The following is a 23,089-nucleotide window of genomic DNA, read 5'->3' on the forward strand; positions in this document are numbered from 1 at the left end:
CCAATTGGATGAGGGCAGCTTCTCGTCCTTCGTCCGATAATTCAAGGCTGGTGTTCATAGCCTCGTTATTTGATTCTTCCGTCATGAATCAAAATATGGGACTAGGTTCGCTAACCTCGACTGGTATCAATGCTTCGGAACCATATACTAAGGAGAATGGGGTCACCCCCGTACTGGATTTTGACGTTGTTCGGTATGCCCAAAGGACTTCGGGCATGATTTCTCTCCATTTTCCCTTCGCGTCGTTCAATCTCTTCTTCAGGTTTTGAAGAATAGTCTTGTTTGTTGATTCGGCCTGACCGTTTCCACTGGGGTGGTATGGCATTGATAATATCCTCCTTATTTTGTGATATTCGAAGAATTTTGTGATTTTACTGCCAACGAATTGCTTCCCATTATCGCACACTATTTCGGCGGGTATCCCGAATCGGCATATAATATGATCCCAAATAAAGTCTATAACTTCTTTCTCTCTTATTTTCTCGAACGCATGTGCTTCAACCCATTTAGAAAAATAATCAGTCATAAATAAAATAAATTTGGCTTTACCTGGGGTCGATGGCAGAGGGCCGACGATGTCCATCCCCCATTTCATGAATGGCCATGGGGATAGGATCGAGTGAAGTTGCTCTCCAGGTTGATGGATCATTGGCGCAAACCTTTGACATTTGTCACGTTTACGAACAAATTCTTTCGCATCCTTGCCCATATCGATCCAATAATACCCCGCTCTGATCACTTTTTGAACTAATGTGTCGGCACCAGAGTGATTGCCACAAGTGCCCTCGTGTACTTCCCGGAGGAGGTAATTGGTATCTCTCGGACCCATACATACCGCCATCGGTCCATCGAATGTTCTTCGATATAGTGTTCCGTCCACAGCCAACGTGAATCGAGCAGTTTTAGTCTGTAGGGCTCTGGAATCTTTAGGGTCTGAAGGGAGCTTTCCGTTTCTTAAGTATTCAATATACTTGTTTCTCCAATCCCAGGTTAAGCTAGTAGAATTTATTTCGGCGTGCCCATCTTCGATTACCGATCTTGAAAGTTGAACGACAGTCCCCGAGCTCAAATCATCTCCTCGACAGACGATCCCAAATTTGCAAGAGCATCGGCCTCATTATTCCGTTCTCGTGGAACATGCCGTAGGGTCCATTGTTTGAAATCGTGTAAAGTGATAAGCAGTTTGTCCAAATACCTTTGCATCCTACCTTCTCGGACTTCGAAGGTTTTGTTTACTTGACTCACCACCAGCAAAGAGTCACAATGCGCCTCAATGATTTCTGCTCCCAGGTTTCTAGCTAGTTCGAGACCTGCAATCATAGCTTCATACTCGGCCTCGTTGTTAGTTAATCTAATAGTTTTAATAGCTTGCCTAATAATGTTACCCGTGGGGGGTTTCAAAACTATGCCTAACCCGGATCCCTTTATATTCGAAGAACCATCCGTAAAAAGGATCCATACCTCGGACGATATACCCGATTTCAAAAGGAGTTCCTTTTCGACTTCGGGTATGAGGGTTGGCGTGAAGTCGGCCACGAAGTGTGCTAAAATTTGAGACTTGATGGCCGTACGGGGTTGATATTCGATATCGTACCCACTGAGTTCAATGGCCCATTTGGCCAATCGGCCTGATAGTTCGGGCCTATGTAAAATATTACGGAGTGGGCAGGTGGTTAATATGCTTATGGGGTGATATTGAAAGTACGGCCTTAACTTTCTAGATGCGCTTACTAGCGCAAATGCCAATTTTTCTAAGTGCGGATATCTAGTTTCCGCTTCTCCTAAGGTCCGACTTACGTAATAAACGGAAAATTGCATACCTTGATCTTCTCGAACTAGGACACTGCTTACGGCGACTTTCAGTACCGCCAAGTACAAGTATAGTTTTTTGTCGGTTTTTGGAGTGTGAAGCAGTGGTGGGCACGATAGATATCATTTCAAATCCTGTAACGCTTGTTGGCATTCCGGTGTCCAAGCGAAGTCGTTCTTCTTTTTGTACAGCTTTCACGCTGTCCACGATGGTGATGTCTTCGATGGCCTTGATTTTGTCGGGGTTGATTTCAATTCCCCTATTTGACACCATGAAGCCAAGGAACTTGCCCGAACCGACCCCGAAAGCATATTTTTCGGGGTTGAGCTTCATGGTGTATTTTCGCAGAATCTCGAACGTTTCCTGCAAATGGGCCAAATGGTCCTCTGCGCGCAGGGACTTAACTAGCATGTCATCAATATAGACATCCATTGTTTTACCTATTTATTCTTCGAACATTCTGTTTACTAGGCGTTGATAAGTAGCTCCTGCATTCTTTAGCCCGAAGGGCATTACGTTATAACAATATTTTCCATGTCGGGTCACAAATGAAGTCTTTTCCCGGTCGTCCGGGTTCATCTGAATTTGATTATAACCGGAATAGGCGTCGAGAAAGGTGAGGATCTCGTGGCCGGCCGTGGCATCGATCATGCGATCGATGTTGGGTAGTGGAAAGGAATCTTTGGGGCATGCTTTGTTCAAATCCTTATAGTCCACACACATTCTAAGTTTGTTTCCTTTTTTAGGTAGTACAACTACATTGGCTAACCATTCGGGGTATTTTACCTCCCGAATGGACCCTATCTTGAGAAGTTTGGTTACCTCGTCCTTTATGAATGCGTGCTTTTCCTCGGACTGGGGCCTTCTTTTTTGCTTCACCGGTCTGAACCTAGGGTTCAAGCTTAGCTGGTGCGCTATTATGTCCGGCGGGATCCCTGTTATATCTAAATGGGACCAGGCAAAACAGTCGATGTTATTGATAAGAAATTGAATGAGTTTCTTCCTGAGTTCAGGACTCAAACCCGTTCCCAGGTATACCTTTCGTTCGGGCCAGTGCTCGATCAGTATGATTTGCTCCAGTTCCTCAATTGTTGATTTGGTGCCATCGAAATCATCGGGGGTTACGAAGGATCGAGGGATCCATCGGTCGTCATCATCTTCTTCAATATTCTGCTTACCTGGCTGGGTCGAAGCCGATGTCTGTGATTGCTATTTGGCGCTCTGCTCTCCGATTGTGTCTCCTTCTGAACCTGATCCTTTTATCGGTGAAGACGAGGATATTGATTTTGCTTCTTCGACGGAGAACATTTCCTTTGCGGCCGGTTGTTCTCCGTACACTATTTTGACACCTCCCGATGTTGGGAATTTGAGGACCTGGTGTAGGGTTGAGGGTACGGCTCTCATACTGTGGATCCACGGCCTTCCGAAAAGGGCGTTATATCTCATATCACCTTCGATCACGTGAAACTTTATTTCCTGGATGGTTCCGACCACGTTTATTGGGTAGGGTAATCTCGCCTTTGGTTGTTTCACATGCCATATTGAATCCGTTTAGAACCAGAGTTGCGGGTACGACCTGATCTTGCAGGCCCAGCTGTTCTACGACCCTCGATCTGATGATATTGGCCGAGCTACCTGGATCAATTAACACACGCTTAATCTTAGTTTTATTCATGAGTACGGATATTACCAGTGCATCGTTATAGGGTTGGATGATTCCCTATGTATCTTCATCACTGAAGGACAAAGTCCCCATGGGTGTATAATCTTGAGTTCGAGATCGCTTTTCCCTCACAATCGATGTTTTAGCGGGTTTAAGCATCGGTCCCTGGGGGGCATCGACGCCGCCGATGATCATGTGAATGACGTGTTGCGATTTTTCTGGCTCGTTTTGCTTGCCGAATTCCTTGTTCCTAAAATGGTTCTTCGCCCTATCACTCAGAAATTCCCGAAGGTGTCCTTTTTTAAATAAGCGGGCCACTTCCTCTCTTAGTTGCCTGCAATCTTCCGTTCTCTGGCCATGGGTGCCATGATATTCGCACATTTGATTAGGATTCCTTTGGGCAGGATCAGTCTGCATGGGTCGAGGCTATCTGGTGTCTTTGATGCGTCCGATGGCCGATACGATGGCGGATGTACCAATGTTGAAGTTATACTCCGATAATCGAGGGACTTCTATAGGATCGGCATATTTATCAAAGCCGCTCTTGCTCATAAGTCCCCGAGAATTTTGTCCCTGATCAGTCCTTCGATTGTTCAGAACCGCATCACGTGCTGAACCGTTGTTCATCCGATCTGTGTCGTACGGTTGGTATCGGTCTCTGTTCAACCTTTGTTCTCTGTTGATTTCCCTCTGATTTTTAGTGGTTGTATGGTTCTGACGTACGGGCTTATACGGAGCTCCCAATTGATCATCTTCAACCCTGATTTTTGATTGGTACCGGTTGTGTACATCTGCCCAAGTTATTGCTGGGTACTCGATCAAATTTTGTTTTAGCTGACCTGACGCTGTCGAACTTAGCTCGTTCAGTCCTTGGGTGAAAGCTTGTACGACCCAATCGTCTGCGACCGGTGGCAAGTCCATACGTTCTATTTGAAATCGGGATACGAATTCCCTCAGCATTTCATTACTCCTTTGTTTTACTTTGAAGAGATCTGATTTCCTTATTGCAACCTTTATGGCACCGGCATGTACTTTTACGAACGAATCTGCTAACATGGCAAAAGAATAGATGGAATTTGGTGGTAAGTTATGATACCAGATCATTGCTCCCTTTGCGAAGGTCTCTCCGAACTTTTTCAACAACACGGATTCGATCTCATCATCCTCCAAATCGTTGCCTTTGATGGCACATGTGTAGGAAGTGACGTGTTCGTTAGGATCGATCGTACCGTTATATTTGGGAATTTCGGGCATACGAAAATTTTTGGGGATTGATTTTGGGGCCGCGCTCGAGGGAAAAGGTTTTTGTATGAATTTTTTCGAATCGAGCCCTTTTATCATTGGCGGAGCCCCCGGGATTTGATCGACCCTAGCGTTATACGTTTTCACTTTTTTGTCGTTGGCTTCGACTCGTTTTGTGAGTTCCTCGAGCAATTTAGCAATTTTAGGAGTGGTCCCCGATTCCTGCTCATTTGATTTCACTACGGCGGGCTCCATTTTGGGGGTGACTTATCGAAGAAGCGGATTGGAGTTCGGCCCGCTTTGCATATGAGTTCGGCTCTGCAACTGAACTATTGCTGTTTGTTGAGCTTGTAACATTTCGAAAATCATACGCAAGCTGACCCCGATTTCCCCCGTGTTGTAGGTGTCTTGGGCTATGGGTCGAGCACCGCCCTGAACGCTTCTTTCCGGTTCAGAACGCTGATTCACTTCTAGAGCTATTTGTGAATTGATATCCAATGGTACTTCAGCTCAAATTTCGGGTTCTTCGATTCGAGCCTCGTTACCGTCGTCAGGTAGCCTTCCGGCCCCGGGCACCAAGTTGTTGGTTTCATCTTGAAGGCCGGCTTCGAGGTCGATAGGTAGAGCCATTTTGAAGTTGTAAGCTGGAATGCACTGTAGATTTATATCAAACAATCACTATTACCCTTAGCCTCACGGTGGGCGCCAAACTGTTTACCCAAAAAATCGGATAACGTTAAATTTATATATGGTTCTAAAGGTATGCAAATTCCTTTGATACAAAATAACAATACAAGTATCTTTGCTATAAAATGTGAATGATGGACGGGAAGGCTGAAATGAATTAGAAAAAACAAGCACAATGAAACGTTGATGTATCTTGGAGGACCTGCGTCCATTGCAGTCTATCTCCCTTTTTATAGTAGAGGGTCACTGCTTTATCTATAACAACATAATAAAATAATACATATAGTGGAGAACCCATTATGGTTTGTCTCTTCCTTGATTCTCGCCAAGATTCTCTCCCTTGGTGCGGTTGTAATGGCTCTTGTCTGCGAGCTTGACACTGACTCGAGCTCGGTGTTAGATCGAATCCCGAGTCTTGGTTCGAGCTCGGTTCTGCCTTGGGGCATCGATATTCGGGGCCTGTGTCGATCGGTGTTGCCCCGTAGCCCGATTCGTACACGGGCTCGATAATAATATCGAGTTTTGCCGTTGATTGGTCTTATAGTTCGAAGCTCGACGTCTCTACTTCGGAATTTGTTCGAGCTTGTCATGTGGATACCCTTCGATTGAAACGTCATTGTCTCGACCGGTCCTTATGACTGGGAATCGGTTTTGACCGTACACAGCTTAACTAATGAGTATACTGTATAACAGTTAGCAAATTAAACGGTTCAAATAATTTTACCAGTCTTATCACCGTACATTAGGTCAGGATAGAAGTATTAGCAACCTTATCTCAAGTCAAGATTCTCAATTAGAGCCAACAAGTTTGCAACTTTACAGAAACCCAACAAATAATACAACAAAATAAACCATTCCACGTAAAGAGAACTTAAAATAAATTTAAAACAAGAACCTTAATTACGGGGTCACACCAGAACCGGCGGTCAATTTCGTCAGGCGAAACAGTGGAAGTACCAGGGTAAGTCATAGGAAGAGGAAGAGCTTCACTATCATCAGCCAAATAACTCTCTGTTACGCGACCAACGCCTTTCCTTTGCATTCACTTTTGTGTTCTTTTTTATGTTATTATTCCCAATTCGCTTATTAGCAATTTCGTCGGAGTTTTGGCTAATTCTGCCAAACCCAGGTGCTGCTGAGTCGGCAGCGGCGTGGCAACGAATGAAGGTGGGTTTATGAGGAGGAAAAAGAGAAACTGTGGAAATGGAGGAATTTGGAGGACTGTAGATTGAACAAGGATTTATTAAAGGCAACATTTGAAAGAAATTAATAAGGTGAATTGTAGTATCATAGAGTAATAATCAAGTGTGTTGTCGAATGTTGGTTTAATGTCATTTATCGGAGAAAAGATAAAGGAGTAACAGTGTGAGTTTTGAAAAACGTGGGTGTTCATTTTAAGGAATTTTAAGTATGTATGGACGGAGAAAAGACAGCGGAGTTTGCCAAAACACTGGAGAAGGTCGGTGAAATTTGCAAAGTATAATTCCGAAAAAAATTATAGCTGTTTGGTCAGCTTTTCTTTTTTGGTTTTTTGTTTTTTTAAAGTTAAAAGACGTTTGACCAAGTTTTTAGATAAAAAAAAAAAGTATTTTTTGAGTAGAAGCCATGAGCAGTTTTTGAGAAGTAACACTTTTTTGAAAAGTATTTTAAAGAAAAATACATTTAAAATTATTTCTTAAAAGCTTCATCAAACACTAATTAATGTTTAAAAGTGCTTTTTAAATTAATTAATCAAATACAATATATTTCTCACAAAAAATACTTTTGAGAAAAATATTTTTCAAAATAAGTTGAATTAGAAGCTTGGCCAAACAGGCTATTATATTTGGTTTGCCCAACTTAATAACATAAATCATTTGCTTAACCGTATTAATTACTAATATACATTGTCACTTTAATTTTATTACTAAATATGATAAATTATTATAATTTTTAAAATATCGAATGTAAGTAAGTTTCTCCGTCAATTATTATGTTTTTCAGCACGTTTAATGTTTAAGAATAACATTACTAGTATTGAATTTCAGTAGTTTTATTATCATTCTTGTTTACTTAGATTTTCTTGCTCTCTTTATAATTACGTGAAGAAGAGTATAATTTGAGGACCACTGACCAGTAAGGATTCTCAGAGTTTGTTCAGGTCTAAGATTTTTGTACTATTAAATTGTACTTTTAGATGTTCAAAATATTTCTTAAAAAATTTCAAAAACAATTTCGGAAAAGATAATTTGAATACACAACTTAGTAGCGAAAATGGTTTCTTAGATGAAAAACGTAGTTTTGTTTGGCTCTTAGAAGAAGTAGGTCGAGCAAACTGTAACGTGACTAATGCTGTTCCATTTAAACTTGGAAGAATTTGCATTTGCCTTCTTTTTTTCCTTTTTCAGATAAATTTTAGGTGGTCAGAATAGGTGATTATAGTTTACATTCTCTCCATAAACTTTGGCAAAGTCCCCATCAAAACAATTTTTTATACAATATTTCATTACCTCCCCCACCCAAAAAAAAAAAAGCAAGTTGTAGTAGAAAAACTCGGTAAATTTTATAAATGGTCATATAATTATATTTTTTTTATCAAAGTCATATAATTTTATTTTCTCACACAAAAATCATACAACTTTCACTAACTCACACAAAAAATATAGTGACCGGAAAACATAATTTTTAGGTAGTATTTTCTTCTTTCACGTTTTTTTATTTTTTATTTTTATCTAATAAATAATAGCCCAATTAAAATAAGAGAAATACATATTTTTAACCGCTCACAAAAATAATAGTCGATATATATATATATATATATATTAGTTTTTTTTCTAACGAATGTAATTAGTTTCGGTTCCGGTTAATTTTGTATTTTCCCTTAAAATGGGAATGATCTAACCCAACCTAACCAAAATCTATATACATAAATTAAAATAATACAAAAATTGAATCCTAAACCCCCACAAAAAAACTTAGTTCGGAATGCGCGAGAGCCTGACCAAAAAAGAAAAAAAATAAATGGTATAATTAGAGAGCATTTAGAAAAATGCCATCAATTTGAATGAATATCTTGAAAAGAAAAAGAAAATATAGAAGTATCGTGTTTTGAAGGATTCAATTGTTATTGGCATTTCTCCCACCTAGTCTGTTATATGTATACTTGGTGAGAAAGAGATAAATGCACGAAAGATGTTGCCGTGCCAATTGATTTGATCGAATATATATATATATATATTGGGTGAGAATGAGATAAGTGCCATAAGGTATTATAGTGACATTCAATTTGATATTTTGAATATATTCCTCACACCATGAAAGCTATAAATTTAATCAAATAAATGCACGAAGGTGTTACCATCCCATTCGATGTGATATCTTGAATAGTTTTATGATTTTTGTGTGAAAAAACAAAGTTATATGACTTTAGTTGGAAAAAAAAGTCAAAATTATATGACTATTTGTGAAATCTACCATAGAAAAACATGGTTACATCTATCCTCTATTAAATCATTACTAGTCATAATAACTGATATACAAATACACCCTTACTTTGCTAATTATTTTTTAAAATTTTAGATTTGATTATGCTTATGCTATACACCAAGTATACCAAAGACTAAATGCACTTCTTTCGAATCCCTCCATCCCAACTTCTTGCTTGTGTTTCTCTTTGTTTCTGTCCACTTCCTGAAATGTGTAACAAATTCTGGTACGTACTTCATTTATTCCTGTATTTAACTTGATACTTCATTTCCAGGAGTGACCCTAAAACAACAGATATTAAATAACATCAATAAGATCAAAAAAGTTGTATCAAATTTGTAAATAGAGACATGTTTCAATTCAAGATTACTCACGTAAGGTTTATGCCATTTTTGTTTTTTAGGCTTGCTGGAATGCTCCCTTTGAGGTGGTTGTTTTGGAGAAACCTATAAAACCAGAAATAACACTTAAAGAGCTGAACTTTAATCATCAAAAGTACAAAATGAAAACAGAGATTAGTCAAAGAGGAGCATACACTTCTCGAAGTTTTGGAAGTTGTCCTAATGATTCAGGGATTGATCCTTGCAACTGGTTGTTTTCCAAGTGCCTTTTTCATTGCAGGGAGATATTGGATTTGTTATAGATTCCGATATAGGATAAGAAATAGAGTCAAATAGGAAAAAGAAAAATCTTATTTTTTTTTGCATATCGAACAAAAGTCTGGTATTTAAGTAGAGAAGAATAGAATTATGCCCACTATATGCCAAGTTTCGAGCCATGCACCAGCTGGCCCTCGGGAATTTCTAGGTTATAAATCAAAGCAGGAAAAAGAAGCAAAATATTTGGAACTTACAGAGTTTCTAGGTACTTCAATTGGCTTAAATCAGGTATTTGACCTGTAAGTTCATTACTTCCAAGCCACCTTTAATGAGCCATTTTTAATTAGTAATATTCCATTAATTTGTAGATAACAAAAACCAAGCAATGTGATATGATAAACGGATAGCTTACAGATGAGTGAGTGCAGTTAATTTAGATATGCTTGGTGGCAATGGTCCAGAAATTCCAGCATTGGTTAAATTCCTTCATCCAAAACATAACCAAGTGCACAAAATTGTTATCAGAAAAGTGATATATTATTGATTGATCAGTAGTCAAATTACCAATAATACTCCTGGATTAAATAAGAAAATTAAACTTACAGTGAGATGATTCGTGTGTTCATGCCCGAAGAACATGTAACTCCAGTCCATGACTTGTCCTTTGGAAGGCATGGATCGCCATGCCAATCTTGAGGTTTTTTGTTAAAGCTTTTTCTCAAATCATCCATGACTGCCACTGTTTAAGTGCAACAAAAAATGTGTTACTCTGGGAAAAAAGGGCAACTCGGTGCACTAAGTTTTCGCTATGTGCGAGGTCCGAGAAAGGGCCGGACCACAAGGTCTATTGTACGCAGTCTTACCCTACATTTCTGCAAGAGATTATTTCCACAGCTAGAACCCGTGACCTGCTGGTCACATGGCAACACCTTTACCAGTTACGCCAAGACTTCTCGTCGTTACTCTAGAAACTAACAACTAAATTGACAGACAAATAGTAACAGTAGCGGATCCAACTCAAAACTCATGGTGTCTAAATTTGGATCCGCCACTGACTAGTAAAGGAAATATTGCTGAAAAAACCATTACCATCTCTAGTGAGAGTGAGTCCAGCAAGCGGCAAAAGTTGGAAGACTTCACCAGCAGCAATCACAGGTCCAACAGGACTATTATTCGGGGGAATCAATGTAATCTTAGTTTCCCCTTCAAGAGGCCAAGTTGTGCTATAAACAGTAACACCATCGGTTGTGACATTAAGGTTGCTGTAGAATTTTGCTCCATTTACTAAGACATCAAAAACTCTCCAGCTAAAGGGGCTCGGCGTTCTGCTATCTTGAAAGTACAAAGCAATGTAGTAGTATGTCTTAGGAACAGGAAATGGTGGCCAATTTACCACAAGAGTTTTTCCTCGACTGGCTGTTATTGAATTTTCAAATAGCTTTTCAGGTGGCATATTCCAGAATGCTGAAGGAGTTATACTTGTATGGCTTGTTACAACTGGATTGTCGTCGAGTAATGGATACCAATAACGATTGAATTTGTCATCTGGAAAACTAGTTCAACATGTTCAACATCATCTATCAAATGTCAATTAATATCCATGTAACCAAACAAAACATTTAAAGAAGAATGTATTGAAAATTTCAACATCAAAATAGATGTATATTTATGTTGTTTCCAGCTCAAGAAAGGGATCATAAAACTAAGGGATAGTTTCACAGACGGATCATCCAACTTTCAATTTCTTCTACCAAAATCTAAAACTAATTTTTGTAATGGGAAGGAAAAATAACTCTACTATGACTATATATATCACAGAAAATGAAAAACATCGAAAAATGCTAAATACATCCCCATAGAAGCAGTAGGTTGTGTCACTTCAACAACTCACCTTACATAATATTCATGTGGCACCACTTAAAAGATTTTTAAAAAGACTATTATATGCCACATGGTGAAAGACATCGGGTATTAGATTGGATTGGCAGATGAGCTTTTTGTTTTCTTTAAGTGGTGCCACATGAATATTATATAAGGTGAGTTAAAGACGTAGCTATACTTACTGGCAATTTTATACATGTAACTACCTACTTGTGATTTCGGGATTGAATTTAGCATTTTCCGGCATTGTTTATGTTCTGCCGTATATGGGTACAGTTGAAGTGTTGTGACACCCTAGGCAAATCCCACATTGACAAAATACGGGAGAGATATTGGGTATATAAGTAAACATGTCTTAGACTCTAGTGACGCCTTTTAAAGTCGTGCGGGTCTAGGTCCAAAGTGAACAATATCACTAGTGGTTGGGCGGTTACAATTGTCTCATGAGTTTGATGCAATAAACTGAAAATTGGATGACCATCCACAAAATTATCCCAAAAACTAATAGTGAAAACTCAAAAAAAAATAAAAAATTGAAGAGGTAGAGATGCATACATACATTATGGTATCATGAGATCCAAAGCTATGACGAGCAAGCGTAACCAATGCATATTTCCCAAAATCAGTAGAATTATAAAGGGAATCATCAAGATACAGCAATTCAATAGCTGAGATAAAAGGATTTGAAGTTGTGTGCTCATTTTTTGCAAGACAAATACTCAAAACCTTATTATGAGCAACCATAATAATTTCATAATAGGAGCTGAGGCCTTCTGCATAATCCGCCGTTGTATTAATATTCCACTTTGTACCATCAATAATCTGATCAAATATTGGTGGCTCTTTGCCTCCATCAAAACCTCCATAATAATATATTGTTTTCACCAGCAATTTCCTTCCTTTATTCACTGGGAAATGATAACAAAATTTTTCTTCTACATCATCTGGGAAATACCGAACAGATGATAATAAAGGCACTAGCCCTTCTTGTTGTATCTCTGATTTATTTCCTGTTTTTATAAAGTTGTCATCTGGTGTATATGTAAGCGAATCTTGTTCTATTTTTTCACTTCCACCACAATTTAGAAGGAAACCTGTAAAAACATAACATCAATAGATATATTGGCATGATCAAAATGATAAATCGAAAATGTCAAAACAATTCGCAACTCAACTTAACGAATTCATAGACCAATTCAGAATTTAGAGTCAATAGATTAATATGTATACATTTTCAATTTTCTTATATATGCACATATAATTTCGAGCCAAAAACTGTAAGTTCAATCAAACTAACATAACAGAACCCGTTCTAGATCATCTGAAAACACATTAAGACTAATGTTAATGTATAATCTACAAATGTCATTGAAATTGAACAGCATAGTAATTACCGTGGGGTTGAATTTTATTATTAGGGGCGGCATAAATGGCTAGAGGAATGCTAACAAGCCAAAGGAGGAAAATGGAGGTGGACATTTTTGGAAAATGGTTTGGCCTGGTTGCTCCTGGTAAAGGGGAGAAAGAAAGAAAGAAATTCAAAGGCTTTTGGGCATAAGAGATAGAGATTACTCCATTTTTCGGAGATTGACTGGACCACCTTACGTTGCATTCTTTTATATATGTTTAAATGATGTAAAGAATTGTGAAGAAAAAGAAAAGAAAATAGAACTACATTTTTTTTTATAAGTACTAAGGTGATGGTAATTTTCTTTATATTCTCTTTAACAGCTTGTTTGGATGGTTGTTACCTATTGTATTGTATTATCATTTTAAATATAATGTTTGTTTTGATTGTATCATATCGTTAAATCCGTCGTTACGTAACAATAAAAAGTGTCAATTTATGTAACGACTGATTTGGTGTGGTCGCGTCGTTACCTTATTCTTTTCTCACATATCGCCCTTCCTTATTTTTAAATAGTCCTATTATCTCCTTTATTCTACTTTTTTATATAATAATTCTACCATGTACCTTACTTTTTTTTTATAATATTACAAGTTTATTCTTCATATCGTTGGTACATGACATCATAAAATGACGATTAACAATATAATTGTATAGGGTGAAATATGATATGACACGTGGTGGTCTAAAGGGAGGACACGTGGAACCCATGACGGGGATGACCGAAGACCGAATACAGCCATTTCGCTTGTCACTGGAAAGGATAACGTTCATAAAGGTGTGTTAAATGCTCTCCGCCCGGTAGTATTTAATAGGGAATATTCTGCAGCATTAAGAACGGCGGTCCGTTAAAGAAAATTTGGCATTTATGTTCATCGTTACGTCTTCATCAATGACCCTCATAATTGACATTAAAGGAAGGCACGATCCTAGGACCTCCTTCCCTAGACATAGCTATAAATAGTAAGCTCAGTGATCATTGTAAAGGACAGAAATTTTCTGGCTAAACATATACTATATTCTATATAAAACTTAATACAATCTTACTTTCTTGCTTTTTGATCTCATCATTGCTGTACCCGAAAACTTTGTTCCCGGAACTGTCATCTCTGTCATTTCATCTGCATTTCAAGGCTAAGTATTGTACATTTCTTCAATTATTGCATTATTTCAGGATCAACTTAGTTCATTTGTCTAGAAATCACGTATAAATTCAACTGTACCGCCGGGTAAACAGTTTGGCGCCCACCGTGGGGCCTAGACAGCCATACAATTAAATTGATCCTCGCTTTTTTTACTAACGTGATTTGATTATTTTGTCTTAGAAAAATTCATAAAAAATGGCAGATAACACCGTTAACAATACGCACAACCCTGAAATTCGAGGGGATCAACCTCATTTCGAGGATTCAATCAGTGACACCCGCAATGAGGGAAATGACGCAACGCCGATGCATGACAGGCCGAACCCTCGACAGGTTCGAGAGACAACTCCCGATGATGCTGATGAGGAGCATGTCGTGGATGCGGTGAGGATCCTGTGAGAGCAAGTAATCATTCTAGGCCATCTCACGCGGCATGATCAGGTTATGACAGAACTGAAGCAGGCGCTATCGGGGGCTTCAGATAATGCAAACAGACGAGATACAATTCCACTCGATGTTCCCGCAAACCAAACGACGCAGAGAGTCAACAACAACACTCCCAGGGATGAAGTTGGCTCCGACGGAGCTAGGGGGAGTAGATTCGGTCTCAACAACGAGAGCGACCCATTCAAGAATGAACCTTTACGGTTTATGAGGGAAGTAAACGCCTGCATGGACCAAATTCCGGGCGCGCCGCCAATATTGAAAGGCCTAGACTCGAAGAAGTATACTTAATTGTCGTACAAGCCGAGCGCGACACCAGAACTAATCCCGAAGCGGTTCAGAATGCCTGAAATGCCAAAGTATGACGGGACTTCAGACCCACAGGAGTATATTACCCCACACACAACGGCGGTAAAAGGAAATGATCTAGCTCCTCACGAAATTGAATATGTGCTGCTAAAGAAATTTGGAGAAACTCTCACGAGGGGAACCCTAACGCTGTATTCATTATTACCCGAGCATTCCATAGATTTCTTTGAGATGCTCGCGGATTCTTTCATCAAGGCTCATGCTGGGGCCAGAAAAGTATAATCCCGGAAGGCCGACATATTCAGGATCGCACAGGAGAATCCGAATTACTAGAAGAATTCGTTACCCGATTCCAGAAAGAAACAATGTTGCTCCCGGTTGTCCCGGATGAATGGGCAGGTGAAGCATTCACAAAAAGATTGAACCCGAGAAGCTCAGACGCTTCCCGGAATCTGAACAAGAGCTTGTTTGAGTTCCAATCAACATCTTGGGCAGATGTCCATAACCGGTACGAGTCAAAGATAAGGATCGAAGATGACCAGGTCGATTCCACATCATCGGCCAAAAGACGAGAGAAAAGCAGAGAAAATCAAAGGATGATTATGACGTGGATAGACGGACTTTGAGGGGCCGGTTTTTTTCCCTACGGGCGGACCGAAGGCCATGGCAGAAACTTCCGGGCAGCAAACAAGTTCATCACTGACAGAGGGACCGATTGTGGTCGAAATAATAGATTACTCCAGGACAAGGAGATGTCGGGGTTTCAGGATTCTTCTTACCCTAAGTTATCGATATAACTTCAACGTCAGTATAGTGGAGCTGGTGTCAGCCATGAGATACATTAAAGATGCACGATTCCCGAGACCTATGAGATCTGATTCTAGCCAGAGATATCCCAACTTATGGTGCAAGTACTATAGGATGAACGGTCACCAGACAGGGGAATGCCGACACCTCCGAGAGGAGGTGGCAACACTATTGAAGAATAGTCACCTCAGAGAACTCTTGAGTGACCGAGCTAAGAACAATTATGATCGTAACAGAGATAGCACGGAACTTCCGAAAGCAAGAGAAGAACCTCCACACCAAACGATCAATATGATCTTCGGGGGGAATGAGATTAACGGGGTCACCTTTTCGGCAGCAAAGAAGACGAAAGTATCAATAACTCATATTAAAAGACTCCGGGAAGACGATATCACTTTTACGGAGGAGGACGCAAACGGATTGTTGTTATCACACAACGACGCACTGGTAATTTCTTTAAATGTGTTAGATTTTAAGATTAAATGTGTTCTGGTGGATCCAAGAAGTTCGGCTAATATCATACAATGGAGATTATTGGAGCAAGCTAAACTCACCTGAAGCATTATCCCGGCAACAAAGCTCCTCACTGGACTCAACCTTGCGAGCGTGACGACCCAGGGAGAGATTTTACTGCTCACAAATGCTGAAGGGGTAATGAAAACAAATCTCTTTGAAGTAGTAGATGGTGATATGGGATACAACATCATCCTAGGAAGGCCATGGTTACACGAGATGAAAGTTGTACCCTCAACATATCACCAATTGCTAAAGTTTTCAATGCCCGAAGGAATCAAGTATATAAGAGGTGATCAACCGGCAGCAAGGGAGATGAATGCAATCTCAGTTTCTAGTAGCAAAGGGAAGGAACACACGCCATAGCAATTACAGGAACCTGCACCTACTCCCGAGCTAGAAGGAGTTAGCCCGGAAGCAGAGTCGTCAGAATAATATCAGGTGCCAAGACATTTCCAAGTTTCAGAAGAGACGGATACAACTAAGTCCACGATGGAGGAACTGGAGCAAGTTGCATTGTTCGAGGAATTCCTAGAGAGAAAATTCCATTTGGGGAAAGGACTGCACCCGGACCTCAGGTCTGGTTTTATTGAATTCCATAATTTTAATGTTGATTGTTTTGCATGGTCGCACGAGAATATGACAGGTATCCCGACGGAAATAGTCATGCACAACCTGAGTTTGGATCCCAACGTACCTCTGGTAAGGTAGAAGAAATGCCCTATTGCCGAGGCCATGAATAAATTCATCAAAGAAGAGGTAACTCACTTGTTTAAAATCGGTTCGGTCCGAGAGGTAAGGTATCCGGACTGACTAGCCAATGTAGTAGTAGTTCCTAAGAAGAATAATAAATTTTGCATGTGTGTAGACTATAAATACCTTAATAGGGTGTGCCCGAAAGACTCGTTCCCACTATCAAATATCGATCAAATGATTGATGCCACGGCCGGGCATAAGTTGATGAGTTTCCTTAGTGCTTATTCTGGGTACAACCAAATCAAGATGGACCTGGAAGATCAAGAAAAAACTTCGTTTATAACGAATTTCGGTACATATTGTTACAATGTAATGCCCTTCGGGTTGATAAACTCCGAAGCCACTTATCAACGACTCGTAAATAAGATGTTCGAAAAGCAAATAGGAAAGATTATGGAAGTTTATATAGACGATATGCTCGTTAAGTCTTTGAATGCAGGTGACCATCTTAAGCATTTGCAAGAAATATTCGGCATCCTGAGGAAGCATAATATGAAGCTTAATCCCGAGAAGTGCGCGTTCGGGATTAGTTCCGGTACGTTTATGGGATTTCTGGTCTCACAAAGGGGAATTGAGGTAAACCCCGACAAAATCAAGGCCATAGAGGATATCCCGGACTAATTGTCGAACGTAAAAGAAGTCTAAAGTCTCACAGGAAGATTAGCAGCTTTGAGCAGGTTCATTTTCCGGTCATCGAAAAAATGTCATCGCTTCTTCACACTGCTCAAAAAGAAGAATTATTTCGAATGGACACTGGAGTGCCATCAGGCTCTGAGGGATCTGAAGAAATACTTATCGAGCCCTCCATTTCTCTCAAAACCAAAAGAAGGTGAAACATTGCTAGTCTACCTCGCGATTTCAGAAGTAGCAGTAAGTGCAATTTTAGTCCGGGAGCACGAAGGTACGCAATTTCCAATTTATTACGTTAGCAAAATTTTAACGGGTGCAGAAACTCGCTACCCACATTTGGAAAAACTGGCCTTAGATCTCGTAGTCGTCGCTCGGAAGCTGAGCCCCTACTTCCAATATCACCTGATAGTTGTGGTGACTACCTTCCCTTTGCGGAACATCCTCCATAAACCCGAGCTCTCGGGCAGATTGGCCAAATGGGTTGTTGGAATGAGTGAGTTTGACATAGAATCCAAACCAAGGATTGCAATTAAGTCGCAAGTCTTGCCTGACTTCGTGGCTGATTTCAGTCCGGGACTGCTGCCTTTGGCAACCAAAGAGGCAATAATGGTGTCAAAATCAACATCGGGGATCTGGACCTTATTTACGAACGGATCCTCCAACTTAAATGGGTCTGGACTCGGAATAATCTTAATCACGCCTTAGGAGAAAACCCTAAGGCAAGCCATCGGAATGATCCTTTTAACTAACAATGAAGCAGAGTATGAAGCTTTGATTGCAGGGCACGAATTGGCCTAGGGACTTGATTCCGAGGTTATCGAAATTAAATGTGACCCGCAGCTGGTGGTAAATCAGGTATACGGGATTTTTAATACCAAAGAAGAACGTATGCAACAATATGCGGTAAAGGTCCAGGCACTTTTGTCGTGATTCTAGGAGTGGTCAATCACTCACATCCTGATGGAGGATAACACAAAAACGGATGCATTAGCAAACTTTGGATTATCGACGGAAATAAAGGAATCAGAATTCGGGATGGTAGTACAACTGATGAGCTCAGTCCTGGATACAGCCGGTTACTATGAGGTAAATACGACTAGTCTGGTCTGGGACTGGAGAAATGAAATAATAAACTATCTCGAGCACGGGAAGTTGCCTGAAGACCCCAAAGCGTCACGGGCATTACACGCCAAAGTTGCATGATATATCTTCAAGTGAGGCCAACTGTGTAGAAAAACCTTCCAAGGCCCGCTGGCTCGATGCTTAGGAGCGTCAGAAGCTAATTGTGTCATGAGAGAAGTCCACGAAGGGATATGCGGCAATCACTGGGGCACAGATTCTTTGGTGTTGAAGTTATTACGGGAAGGATATTACTGGCCTCACATGGAATAAGACGCCAAAGACTTCGTATAAAAATGTGATAAGTGCCAACGCTACACACCACTAGTACACCAACCGACGGAATCATTATATTCGGTTCTATTCCCATGGCCGTTCATGAAATAGGGGATGGACATCATCGGACCGCTGCCACCGGCTCCCAGGAAGGTAAGGTTTCTTTTAATTTTGACTGACTATTTTTCTAAATGGGTGGAGGCAGGTCCTTATCAGAAGATCGGAGAACGTAAAGTGGTCGATTTCCTATGGGAAAAACATAATTTGCAGCTTCAGAATACCAAAAGAAATAACATGCCACAATGGGCAACAGTTTATCGGCAAAAAAGTTACAAAGTTTCTCGAAGATTTGAAGATAAATAGGATCACATCTTACCCTTATTATCCGAGCGCAAACGGTCAAGCGGAGTCAACAAACAAAGTGATTATTCAAAACCTCAAGAAAAGGTTGGAAGCAGTAAAAGGCAAATGGCCCGAAGAATTGCCCGGAGTCCTATGGGCCTACCGAACAACGACCAGATCAAGTATAGGAGAAACTCCTTTTTCCCTTGTGTACGATGTTGAAACCCTAATCCTGGTGGAAGTAGGTGAACTTACTTTGAGATATTTTCAGGAAGGTGAAGAATCGAATAACGAAGCAATGTTAATCAACTTAAAACTGCTCGAGGAATGCAGGGACTTAGCGTATGTAAGAATGGTAGCTCAATAGCAGAGAATGGAGTGATATTATAATTGAAGAGCCAACTTCCGTTATTTCAAAGTAGGAGACTTGGTTCTGAGGAAAGTAACCTAAAACACCCAGGAGCTCAACGCGGGGAAGCTAGGTCCAACGTGGGAAGGTCCCTACCGAATTTCAGCTATTACTCGGAAAAGATCATACGAGTTGGAGAACCAGAAGGGAGACAAGTTGCCTAGCAACTGGAACGTGGCACACCTCAAAAGATATTATTGCTGATGAACATTATTCAAGCGGAAAGTACGTGCTGCACTCTTTTTCCCTTCGTTCAGTTTTTGTCCCAATTGGGTTTTTCTGACAAGGTTTTTAATGAGACAACAACAGAAAGCATACTACGAATACAACATCAATAAGACTTTTGATAGCAAGGAAAACAAGCAAGCTTACACTCGGGGACGGTTAGATAATCTTTGGTTCGGTAGCAAATTCCCACTGGAAAGTTAAGTTTGCTACCGAACAAAGGTTACCCAACCGTTCATGAGCACAAACCACTAGAGGGTTGTTAGATATTTCTTCGCTCGATAACATAAATTCCTGAGGGGAAGTAAAGTTGTGTTACCAAGTTGAGGATTATCTAGCAATTCATTAGTGGAATCTTCGAAGATACAAGACTTCTAGTGTTCCAATTCGCACTCTTCGTATTCGAACACTGGCGGGGAATGATATGAGGATACGACAACAATGACTGCCACATCAACCGAGGAACGAAAATCCGAAAACTAAACGCATCATCGGGACCGCGGACTACGCAGCCAACCCCGTAAAAACAAGTTGTACAAGATAGCCACAAGTAATGGAAATTTCTTTTCAGCATAGCAAATACTTATATATTTTTTGAAAATAGAAGGAATAAAATGAAATCCTTTTATTTTTATCTTGTTTCTTGTCTGAACGATGAATAAACTTTGTCATTTAAAAGTTAAACAAGTACTTCAAATGTTAGTGCCGTAATGAACAGGAGACGTCCTCTTCAAGAGCACCGTAAACATAAGAGGGTCCTCTCTTATAAAAACCCTCATGCTAAAGGGTTGGTTCCGGAAAAATCTATGTCCGGAATCAAAAATGCCTTCGGGGAATAATACACCCAAAGCCACGTATGAAAAGGACGCAAAAAGTAAACTTGCACAAATACTTATAAACTCTCACATAAAAGGGATAATGCTCGGAACCAAAGTGCTTCGAGGAAAACACATTCGAGACTACACATAGTAAAGCGCGAACAGGAAAATATGCGCTGAACTCTTGAGCAAATGCAAAGATTAAAAACTTGCATAGATATTCAAATGAAAGTAAGACTCAAACGATACTTGAGCAAAAATATGTTTGTATTTACAAGAACATGCCAAAACGGTAAAAGTTTAAAATGAGAAAAAGAAAATAAAAGCTAAACTGCAGCGCCTCCGGAACCAGGAGGAAGAGAAGTGTCTGCATTCCCGGGAGAAGTAGGTGGGTCCACCGATGGCTCGACGTTTTCCCCAGTTTGGTCTTCAGCATCGTCACCTTTTGATCTCTCTTTAGTTTCCAAAAACTCAGAACCGAAACCAGAAGAACCAGGAGCATCAGACTACGCCGGGAGTCCATTTTTGGCAGCTAACTCAAGCTCTCGGGCCTTAGCAATTTCGGCATCAAAGTCGATGATACTAGTTTTGGCCTCATCCAAGGTTTTTCTCCTCATGCTATACATGGAGTAAGTTTTTTCGATAACGAAGGAAGTCGCTCGGCACTTAAGTTCTTCTTTGAGTCGGGTAACCTCGGCAGAAAGGCTTTCCCTGACGGACCTAGCAGATTTGAGGCTGACGTCAAGGTAGCAGATAGTTGAACTAAAAAGCCTATTATGCTCGATAGTTTTCTTGTACTTCTCCTCTAGCTGGGCTTGTTTCGCCCCCACAGTAGCAAGCGATTCGATTTTGGAGTTCAAGGCTCCTTTTAAGTTAGTTACTTTTTCGGCAATAGCAGCCTAGCGCTCGGTTGCAGCAAGAACGGCGTCCTAGACTTCAGCCCATTTGAACTTAGCCTCATCAAATCTAACCCTCAGCGGGCCAATTTCTTAGATAAGGGTTACCATTCTTGCTCGCTCCGCTGCAAGCGAGCCTCCAAAACAACGGCCTTAGTAGCTTTGCTTTCCAGTTCCGAGCGGTGGAGAACAGTTTGGTCTCGTTCCACCAAAAGCTGATTCCATTCAAAAGTAAGTTCTTCCTTTTCACGAATCAACCTTTGAAGTCCCTCAGAAGCAAGAAAGTTGGCCTACAAAATAAGAAGAAGTGAAAATTAGAATACATTCAAACAAAAGTAGAAGAATAATGAAGGAAGAAAAGAACGTACCGCTGCGGCATTGTGCATAGCATTGTTCGACAAGCATTCTCCCAAGAGTGCCCGAATCTTTTTCCAGTCTTTTTCTAAAGCCAAAAGCTTCAGATAATTAGCAAGCTCTACCGACCGGGATAACAAGTTACATCCGGTAGAGACTGAAAGAATAACATTCCTCCTACTTTGTGGATCTTCAGAAGGAGCAGCATAATTTTGCCCCAAATTCCCATGAACTAGGGACTGTAGAAGAGGAACGCCTTCTTCATGGTCAGATGCGACTGATGGAGGTGATGTAGCAACTGTTGGTGGAAGAGTGGTTGAAGATGGAAGTGATGTAGCAGTTGCTGGTGTTGGTGAAGGTGGAGATGAAGATGATAAAGTTGAAGAATGAGAAGCAGCTACATCAAATGCAGTGCTGGATGTTGGATGCTCGCCAACCAAAGACGGCAGGGACCCGGTACTCAGTCCCGCAGCATCGGCTACAACAATTGGGGCCCGAAAATAGGAGTTGGCATTTTCTACCAAATCATACTCTCCCCAAAGTGCCGAGACATCGTCTCCAGTTGGTGTAACTATCTCAACAGGTCGAGAATCCTGTTGAGATGATGATGATCATCGCCCTCTATGTAGAGAAGCTCCCTCATCGCTAGCTTCTTCATCTTCATCAATCATCACGGTGTCTATGACCAGCCCGAAAGGAGGACCAGTCATTATCACCACCGGAGATGGTTCGGGGGCATCAGTCATTGCCCTCTTATTCTTTTCCTCGGTCGCGGAGGAACGTCTTCTCTTTGGTTGCTTATCCTCCGGTCGGGGACTCCGTAAAGAAGTATTTGCGCTTGAAACAGGCCCGGAGATACCTGTTCGAGTAAGTGCTTCCTGAAGCAGCCTCGCTGCATCAGTAGGATCAGCCAAAATGTCCTCCTCGGGGACAGCAACAGAGCCTGCAGGTAGACCTAATTTCGTGAACAAGTCAGAAGGATTCAACCAAGTTCTCCATATACAAAAAAAATGGAAGCAAGGTAAACTAAAACTACCATGATTTTTGGCCTTCCACCCATATTTAAGGGCCAGTTCTTTCCACAAATGAGTTTCGGGCTCTGAACCCATCGGTCCAAACCTTCCACCACCGGTAGGATCCATCGAATTGCTGAAACATGTGAAGGGTGAAGAGTTGATACGACCACAAAAGAATATCTAGTAAAAAGAAATACAAAACAAAGAGCTTACGAGTGCGGTTCCAAGCGGGCGGAAATGATGAAGCTGTTGTCGGAATGATGTCATTGGTGGCA

General features: G+C 40.7%; 1 protein-coding gene across 1 annotated transcript; it reads right to left on the bottom strand.

The window, feature by feature from the left end:
- Nucleotides 1-8,884: 8,884 nt before the first annotated feature.
- Nucleotides 8,885-12,940, bottom strand: LOC107774749 (putative LRR receptor-like serine/threonine-protein kinase At1g51810). Its single transcript, XM_016594390.2, has 9 exons — nt 12,742-12,940; nt 11,907-12,441; nt 10,556-11,019; nt 10,070-10,205; nt 9,879-9,950; nt 9,721-9,789; nt 9,403-9,474; nt 9,242-9,313; nt 8,885-9,149 (listed from the first exon to the last, which is right to left on the bottom strand). The coding sequence occupies exons 1-9, from the start codon at nt 12,824-12,826 to the stop codon at nt 9,119-9,121; spliced, it is 1,536 nt and encodes a 511-aa protein (XP_016449876.1). The 5' UTR covers nt 12,827-12,940; the 3' UTR covers nt 8,885-9,118.
- Between the last annotated feature and the right edge of the window lie 10,149 nt (nt 12,941-23,089).

The sequence above is a fragment of the Nicotiana tabacum genome, chromosome 19, assembly GCF_000715075.1.
Source record: "Nicotiana tabacum cultivar K326 chromosome 19, ASM71507v2, whole genome shotgun sequence".
NCBI classification, from domain to species: domain Eukaryota; kingdom Viridiplantae; phylum Streptophyta; class Magnoliopsida; order Solanales; family Solanaceae; genus Nicotiana; species Nicotiana tabacum.

Bases quoted from the DNA above. Each gene is read 5' to 3' on its own strand.
- LOC107774749 (XM_016594390.2), bottom strand. From the start codon at position 12,826: ATGTCCACCTCCATTTTCCTCCTTTGGCTTGTTAGCATTCCTCTAGCC. The intron at 10,206-10,555 runs GTAATGGTTTTT...GCACTTAAACAG, and splicing joins ACTCACTCTCACTAGAGATG to TGGCAGTCATGGATGATTTG. The intron at 9,790-9,878 runs GTAAGCTATCCG...GGCTCATTAAAG, and splicing joins TTAACTGCACTCACTCATCT to GTGGCTTGGAAGTAATGAAC.